Source organism: Schistocerca americana, chromosome X, assembly GCF_021461395.2.
Source record: "Schistocerca americana isolate TAMUIC-IGC-003095 chromosome X, iqSchAmer2.1, whole genome shotgun sequence".
Classification (NCBI taxonomy): domain Eukaryota; kingdom Metazoa; phylum Arthropoda; class Insecta; order Orthoptera; family Acrididae; genus Schistocerca; species Schistocerca americana.
The window spans coordinates 318,441,850-318,451,380 of record NC_060130.1 but is presented as its reverse complement, the minus strand read 5'-3'; the positions used below and the strand labels follow the sequence as shown (position 1 = coordinate 318,451,380).

Sequence of the window (9,531 nt, the reverse complement as noted above, 5' to 3'; positions counted from 1 at the left end):
GGCTGCTGCGTAGTCTGTAGCATTTCTACATAAGGAAATGTTTTACTGAGGTTGCTGAATGGTGGAGATAACGAGGAATCAGATTTAAATGTTAAAAGCAAATGGTTGTTGATATTAAAATAAAGCCAACATGGTGACACTAAAATGTAAATTAGATACATTAATGATATGTAACTCATCTGTGTATATCAAAGGATACAACATATTAGAACAATACCATCTGAAGAAAACCTGTGTGTAAGCCAGTCAGTAAAGGTAGATGGAACTCCTTCCGGCATGACGCAGGCGGCAGAACGGCGCAGAATGGACGAGAGACGTGGGGCCGCTGTGGCGGACGGCGGACATCTGTCGCGGTCGCCAGAGCGTTGGCGATGCTGCACACAATTTTTAGCAGTTAAAGGTGGTGTTCAGGTCGTCGTTCGAGCTTCAGTGCTGAGGAGCAGCTTTGCTCACCTCCGAAAGCAGAGTCTGGAGTTCATATGTCGTATGGAACTTTCGCAGTTAAATAATGTGTTGCACTTGCTGCTCAACAAAGTGAACTAGCTCGTGGCAATAGTAAGAAGTCTTTCAGACGCCAAGGAACTCAATCAAAATCACACACGGTTGGATTCAACCTTTCGTTCTATATATACCGTTTAATGCGAACTCGGTGGACCGTTTAAGTGAGTTAATACAGTGGTTGATTGGAAATCGACTGGATTTTGGAACGATCGCAGACAGTTCTACTCAATGGCTCGATACTATCGTAATTGATTATCTGCATCCAGACTCATCTTAAAATGCCCTTACAGCATGCGTATTAAATGGACGTATAAAAGGTAAAGAGTTCTCGGTGGGGAGGTGGGGAGGGGGGTAGGGGGGGGAGGGGGGGGACACAGTATGCTGCATTCACCTTCGCTGAGGGTACGGCATCGCCCAGATTACTAAGAAGCAACAAGGATCGGATTGGGAGGAGAAAGACAAGTTCCCTGTCATTCTACGCTTAGTGCATCCAGTTAATATATCGTATCTGACCTCAAATGTGATGAATTTCAGTTTCTATAAGGTGGCTCTGAGCACTATGGGACTTAACTGCTGAGGTCATCAGTCCCCTAGAACTTAGAACTACTTAAATCTAACTAACCTAAGGACATCACACACATCCATGCCCGAGGCAGGATTCGAACCTGCGACCGTAGCGGTCGCGCGTTTCCAGACTGTAGCTCCTAGAACCGCTCGGCCATCCCGGCCGGCTCAGTTTCTATAAAACAGTCCCGTCTGAATACATTTTGTTTCGGTGTTTTAATGGATTCAGGAAGTGAAAGAAGTACTTTAACTGCCACTCTCCAGGAACTTCAGTACTGGGCCTCTACATTTTCTTTATCGTAGTAGGTAATTATTACCTGTTTGCATATATGTATGTTTCCAAACTTTTTCAAAAGTTGGGATTGTCTTTCAGTGGTGTTGCCGTTGTTGCTAGTCATCCGTGAATTAGAGCAATTTGGTAAGAGTACTTCGCGAAGACTTGCAATAGTTAATTACTTTTGACAATTGATCAATTGCACTGACTGACCAAAAAAATTAAGCATCCCGAAGACAACATCGTATATCTATGCAGCTTCGCATATATACACACCATCGGCTGATATATAAACGATTACAGTTGCAGTTCTGTTTTATATGTGTACCGACCACTAGAGTCCATTAGTGTTGAACCAGCCCTGGAAGGGGATGCGAGGGGCGTGAACAGCATCAGTTGATGATCCCCTAAGTGGGCTGCCATTATTACCTAAAAACAAACAGCTGCTTTTGGTGTGGCACTGTGACCGGAAAGCATGAACTACTGATGAATGACTTCGCACTTCGTTCAGTTATGAATCGTGCTCCTGCATTACTCCATATGACTGTAAGAGGGATCCCATTCTTCCAGTGTTTTGGAGGGACACAGCTGTATTACTCCTAGGGTCAAGGCTGGTAGTGATCGAAGGAATTCTGACAGCACAACAATATTCCATGGGTATCGTGTGTCTTCGTGTATATCTTTCGTACCACAATTTCATGATGTCAATTTTAAATGGAAAATGCTCGTCCGAATATGGCCTGTTTTATGAACTTCCTGTTTAATACTGAGGTACTTCAGTGGCAAGCAGGATCCCCACATTTGTCCGCAGTAGGACATTGTGTGACTCGCTCGGAACTTAACTCTGACCAGTGCGAGAATCTGCGATATCAAGGAAGAGTTACAACAGTTAAGCGGCAGTTTGTCTCAGGAATAGATACAACGTCTTCACCATAACCTTCTCAACCATGCTTCCCTGACGGAGAGATTGTAACGTCCTACTGATAAGTAGGCTCACAATTCCCAGTTCTTTGTAAATTTCCATCGATTTTGTAATCATTGAAATAGCAACACATATGCTCTCATCCCAGGAAATTTCATTTCGTTTCCCCTTCCCATTCTGGGTGCTTCATTTTCTTTGATCATGCAGAATATTTTTTATGTTTCTTCTTTTGAATCTCTCTCTATATATAGTAGATTGTATTCCTACCATACTAAGAAGTGAAACTGTTCCTTGTTTTGACTGATTACAAAGTTGTATCTCTGCTTAGTAATAATAATAATAATGATAGTAACAGCGAAGCACCGCCACTATTTTGGGCATCACGGGGAACTCGCAGCTCAGCTACTGCAGTTGAAGGAATCAAAGGCTGCCGGCAGGCACTAAGATGTCGGGATGCCGGTTACAGCAACTGAGCTATCTGTACATTTTAAAGTTTGCTGTGCCAAGCACCGCAGCGATAAAACAGGGCTCTTGCAGGTAGGAACAAGTAGTTTCTACATCAATGGGCAATGGATTAGTTTTTCTGAACGTGGCTGGAAGCACCGCATCGGAATAACAAGTGAGGTCCTAACTCATACAAATGACCGTCAATTTTAGCAGGGGTATCAGCACTCTTACAGCTCCTGCCATCACAGGCGGTCTACGATAGACGCTGGTGCGACATGGGCAGCAAACAGCCGCCTCGAGCTCAGGCTTCCACCGCCGCACCGCATTCTAACACCAAGTCCTCCTTCCTGGAACTGGTGCCACTACACTGCTGGGCCGCCTTCAGGCTCACTCCGACATCAACTAGTCACCTGCCCTTTGGGGCAGCAGATCGAGACTGAGGCAGTACAGCCGCTCAGCCTTCTCCGTTGGCATGTGCTCCCCGGCACCACGTGCCGTCGCTCATAGAAGCGAGGTACATCAGAGACTGGCATTTCCAGCAAGTATTCTGACAGTCATTTGCACCCCTGGCACCTCTGGCCAGCAGCTGTGCAGTGTATAAACTGTGACACGCGAATGAGCGAGCCCATGGCATCAACATTCCTGGGCACAGATATCATGGTCCACTGGTTGACAGCTGGCTGTGAACCATGCACCGTCCTCACCACGTGCTAAGATGTGGTGTGGCCACCGCACCACAATGCTATGAGTGTAGTCGTATGGGTTTTAATAAAATATTTGATTTTTGATGTGTTTTATCTGAGATGCCAGCAGCCTTCGCCATTGCGATGACCCACTGCCGTAGCCGAACCTCGCACAGAAACGGCCCTTCACCGCGACTCTGTTTCACTTGTTGTCAGAAATGGGATTCACAATGCCTACAGCTACCACCAGTGGATAAACAAGATTACTCATCTACCGCAGGGTAACATTTGCGTCAACGTATAGTGGGTAAAGTGCAGTGTTTTTGTTTGACTGTATCACGGAGAGTAAATGGGCCTTTTGACAAATGGCTTGGTTCTAATGGCTCTGAGCACTATGCGACTTAACTTCTGAGGTCATCAGTCGCCTAGAACTTAGAACTAATTAAACGTAACTAACCTAAGGACAGCACACATATCCATGCCCGAGGCAGGAGTCGAACCTGCGACCGCAGCGGTCGCCCGGCTCCAGACTGTAGCGCCTAGAACCGCACGGACACTCCAACCGGCTTTTGACAAATACAGGGTTATTATAAATGATTGAAGCGATTTCACAGCTCTACAATAACTTTATTATTTGAGATATTTTCACAATGCTTTGCACACTCATACAGAAACTCAAAAAGTTTTTTTAGGTATCCACAAATGTTCGATATGTGCCCCTTTAGTGATTCGGCAGACATCAAGCCGATAATCAAGTTCCTCCCACACTCGGCGCAGCATGTCCCCATCAATGAGTTCGAAAACATGGTTGATGCGAGCTCGCAGTTCTGGCACGGTTCTTGGTAGAGGAGGTTTAAACACTGAATCTTTCACATAACCCCACAGATAGAAATCGCGCGGGGTTAAGTCGGCAGAGCGTGGAGGCCATGACACGAATTGCCGATCGTGATCTCCACCACGACCGATCCATCGGTTTTCCAATCTCCTGTTTAAGAAATGCCGAACATCATGATGGAAGTGCGGTTGTTGAAAGATGAAGTCGGCGCTGTCGGTCTCCAGTTGTGGCATGAGCCAATTTTCCAGCATGTCCAGATACACGTGTCCTGTAACGTTTTACTCGCAGAAGAAAAAGGGGCCGTAATCTTTAAACCGTGAGATTGCACAAAACACGTTAACTTTTGGTGAATTGCGAATTTTCTGCACGAATGCGTGAGGAATCTCTACCTCCCAGATTCACACATTGTGTCTGTTCACTTCACCATTTAGAAAACATGTTTCTTCATCACTGAAAACAAGTTTCTCACTGAACGCATCCTCTTCCATGAGCTGTTGCAACCGCGCCGAAAATTCAAAGCGTTTGACTTTGTCATCGAGTGTCAGGGCTTGTAGCAATTCTAAACGGTAAGGCTTCTGCTTTAGACTTTTCCATAAGATTTTCCAAACCGTTGGCTGTGGTACGTTTAGCTCCTTGCTTGCTTTATTCGTCGACTTCCGCGGTCTACGCGTGAAACTTGCCCGCACGCGTTCAATCGTTTCTTCGCTCACTCCAGGCCGACCCGTTGATTTCCCCTTACAGAGGCATCCAGAAGCTTTAAACTGCGCATACCATCGCCGAATTGAGTTAGCAGTTGGTGGATCTTTGTTGAACTTCGTCCTAAAGTGTCGTTGCACTGTTATGACTGACTGATGTGAGTGCATTTCAAGCACGACATACACTTTCTCGGCTATTGTCGCCATTTTGTCTCACTGCGCTTTCGAGCGCTCAGGCGGCAGAAACCTGAAGTGCGGCTTCAGCCGAACAAAACTTTATGAGTTTTTCTACGTATCTGTAGTGTGTCGTGACCATATGTCAATGAATGGAGCTACAGTGAATTTATGAAATCGCTTCAATCATTTGTAATAGCCCTGTATTTAATTATATTATTATTAAGTTCAATGTGTGGTGGGTAGTGGTAGACAGTGTTCTGTGGAAGTGTAAACAAGAATGTTAGTTCGAAATATGTTTTACCAAGAGCACAGGTTGTGGCCCATTGTCAAGGAGTATGTAAGGTGGTAACCGTAAGTAGTAATACAGGAAGTGAATTTGAGGGATGTGAAGGAGCATTAATTGTTTTCAGTGTGTAAAGTACTAATTTTGAGCATCCACGCAGGCACAATAGTTAAGTTACAGTAAGAGGTATTATGATCGTGTTATGATTAAGTATCCTTCTCTTAGTTTGATTTTGTTTTGTTGTGATTAGTGTGTTTTCATGATACCAGAGACTAAGAATTGTAGGAAATGATTGCTAGTTTTCACTGTCCAAGGTAGAGACACAGGGGCCAAGTCTCCTGAAGGAGGGAGCTTTTGTAGTACCGGAACCATTTTTTGAGTGTTACTATATAAACAAGGAGCTCACCCGCAGCAGCTGAGGAGCAAGAGGCAGCCCAGGCACAAAGGTGTCGGCATCACGGTTGCAGCTGGAGGGACGTTTATGAATTGCAAGGTAGGCCAGGCCTAGCACCACAGTGCTGCTAATGCAGCGGTTAAGTCTGGTCTCTTGCAGGCCAGGCCAGGCAATTCCTACATCGCTGGGACACGGATTTGTTGCTCCAATCGTGGCTGGAAGCAGCTCATCGGCACAACTAGTGAGCTCCCAACCAGCATTAGTAACCATTAATCATATCAGAGGTCTGTGCAGTGTTGTGGTGGCTACGATTGCGGGAGGTCTGTACCAGGTACTGGTGCGATATGGGTGGCAAATATGCGCCATGAGTTCGGGCCTCCACCACCGCAGCATCCTCTAGCACCAAGCCCTTTTTCCTGGGCTTGGTACCATTCCAATGGCGGGCTGCCGCCAGTCTCAGTCCAACAGCAGCCAGACTGCAGCAGATCGGGACTAGGGCAGTACAGCCACTAGCCCTTCTGTGCTGTTATGGGCGCCCTGGCAGCAAGTGCAATCACGAGAGGCTGACAATCCCTGGAAGTATTCTGGCAGTCATCCACGCCACTGGCACCTTTCGCGAGCAGCCTTGCAATATATAATTGGGATGTGCCACTGAACGAATTTTTGGTGTTCGCAGAGTGCCCCGTCCTCAGCACTTTCTATGAGGAGGTGTGGCCACTGCACCGTGACGCTGTGAGTGTATTTGCTTGGGTAGTTGCGACAACCCAACCATACACACATGTGACACTTTATCCATGGTCCATTTCAATAGTATTGATTATAATTATAGTAATAATCATCAAGTAAAGGTAAAAGAAAGGAAATGTACATATATTCCTAAATGTAAAATGAATCAGTAACAAATATAATCTTAAATGTAATGTGAATCAATAACAGTTTTGTTGACAAAACGTAGAGAATATGCAAGTTTGAAAAGACGAATAAATAGCAGTCAGAAAATACTTGATGGTTGAAGCCACTTTTCAGTAGGTGTTAAATAAGAGAGCTATGGGCGTAGGGAAGCAGAGTGAACAGTATCACCTTGTGAGGATGTGATTTCATTTGTATATACATATGTATAGCAAGGGTATGAAACTCTAAAGCCGAGACAGGCCAAATCAAAACGGTTGAAGTTCAGGTGGGACACACAAAAAAAAGGAAATACCTAAAAACCAATTTTCATAGAAACGCAAATTTACATAAACAACAACAAGGCTCAACAACAACATAATACTAATGTATTCTTCCTGACACTCGACCTCTCTCTTCAGCTATTATCTTTCCTATTTTCGGAGAAAACTTATTTGCAGTAATAACTTTCAAAACTGACCCATCTGGAACGTCTGAAATCTTGGATGCAACAGGAACTTTATTTCCTTTCATTGTTGAAAATAGCTGCTCAGATCGATAAGTACCTCAAAACTGGGATATAATTCAATATATTTGTAGACATTAACCTATGACACCAGATTGTACCAACAACCAATTTTGCCGAGATCGATTAATTGAATGCGTGGCAGTGAACTCGTCTGTTTTTGCTACCCTAACACTGTTGCTAGACGGGCCTGTCTACAGCACATTCTGTAAGGAGAAGTCTGCAAAACAGTGGAGTGAAATCTCGCACCGTACTCTTTCGGTCTGCATGTGGTAGTCGTCTACCAAGATATTCACAGCCAGTCCGGTTTTTTTGCGCCTGCTCCTTAGGTAACACTGTATTTACGTACCGTTGTATTGGAGCCCACCCTCCCCCCATGAACCATTGACCTTGCAGTTGGTGGCGAGGCTTGTGTGCCTCAGCGATACAGATAGCTGCACCGTAGGTGCAACCACAATGGAGGCGTATCATTAGAGGAGCCAGACAAGCGATTGTTTCCTGAAGAGGGGAAGCAGCCTTTTCAGTAGTTGTAAGAGCAACAATCTGGATAATTGAATGATCTGGCCTTATAACACCAACCAAAACGGCCTTGCTGTGTTGGTACTGCGAACGGCTGAAAGCAAAGGGAAACTACAGTTGTAATTCTTCCCAAGGGCATTTGTTGGTTAAATGATGATGGCATCCTCGTGGGTGAAATATTTCGGACCTAAAATAGTCTCTCATATGGGTATCCGGGTGGGACTCAGGAGGCTGTCGATATCAGGAGAAACAAAACAGGCGTTCTACGGATCGGCGTGTGTTACGTCAGATCCCTTAATCGGGTAGACAGGTTAGAAAATTTAGAAAGTGAAACGGACAGGTTAAACATTGATAATGAGGAAGTTGGTGAAATTCGATGTCATGAGGAACACGAGTTCTGGTCAGGTGAATACAGGGCTGTGAATTCGAAATCAAATACGGGTAACGCTGGAGTAGGTTTAGTAATAAATTTAAAAAAATGGGAATGCTGGTATCCAACTTTGAACAGTGTAGTGAACGCATTATCGTAGTCAAGATACACACGAAGCTCACACGCACCACAATAGTGCCAGTTTATATGCCAAGTAGCTCCTCAGATAATGACGAGATTGAAGAAAATGTATGAGAAGATAAAAGAAATTATTCAGTTAGTTAAGGGAGACGAAAATTTAAAAGTCATGTGAGACTAGAATTCGATAGTAGGAATAGGAAAAGAAGGAATATAGTAGGGGAATAAGGAGGAAGCCGCCTGGTAGAATTTTGTACAGAGCATAGCTAACACCTGGTTTCAGAATCATAAAATAAGGCTGTATACGTGTAAGAGACCTGGAGGCCCTGGAAGGTTTTAGATTGGTTATATAATGGTAAGCCAGAGATTTCGTAACCAGATTTTACGTGGTAAGATATTTTCAGGGGAAGATGTGGACTCTTACCACAATTTATTGGTTATGAACTGTAGAATCTATAGAACTGAAGAAGATGCAAAAAGTTGAGAATTTAAGAAGCTGAGGCCGCGGTAAACTGAAAGAACCAAAGGTTGTAGAAAAACTCAGAAGGAGCATGAGGGGATGATTCACAACAGGGGAAAGGAATGCAGTAGAGGAAGAATGGGTAGCTTTCAGGGATGAAACAGTGAAGGGAGCAGAAGATCAAGTAGGTAAAAGGATGAGGGCTAGTAAAAATCCCTAAGTAACACAAGAGGTACTGAATTTAATTGATGAAAGGCGGAAACATAAAAATGCAGTTAATGAAGCAGACGAAGGGGAATACAAACGTCTAAATATGACATTGACAGAAGTAAAGTTTGGAAGGTAGGAGACGAGGTACTGGCAGAAGTAAAGCTGTGAGTACCGGGCGTGAGTCGTGCTTCGGTAGCTCAGATGGTAGAGCACTTGCCCGCGAAAGGCATAGGTCCCGAGTTCGAGTCTCGGTCGGGCACACAGTTTTAATCTGCCAGGAAGTTTCATTGACAGAAGTGATAAATGGCTACACAGGAGTAGCTGGAGGACAAATGTAAGAATTTTGAAGCATATATCACTAGGGGAAAGATAGATGCCGCTTACAGGAAAATTAAAGAGACCTTTGATGTGAAGAGAACCAGCTGTTGAAAACATATCCTAGGCAAAGAAGGAAAAGCAGGAAGGTGGAAGGAGTATATAGAGGGACTACACAAGGGAGATACACTTGAAGCGTTATTATGGGAACGGAACAGGATGTAGATGAAGATGAGGTGGGAGATGTAATACTGCGTGAAGAATTTAACTGTACACTGAAAGACCGAAGTCGAAACAAGGCCCCAGCAGTAGACAACGTCCCATTAGATC

General features: G+C 44.5%; 1 protein-coding gene across 1 annotated transcript in view; it reads left to right on the top strand.

The window, feature by feature from the left end:
• The first annotated feature begins 276 nt into the window (after window positions 1-276).
• LOC124555994 (agrin-like) overlaps window positions 277-9,531 on the top strand; it is a 63,996-nt gene continuing 54,741 nt past the window's right edge. The window contains exon 1 of the mRNA XM_047130038.1: window positions 277-364. Within this exon, the coding sequence (XP_046985994.1) occupies window positions 277-364 (88 nt within the window). The remainder of the gene's footprint in view (window positions 365-9,531) is intronic.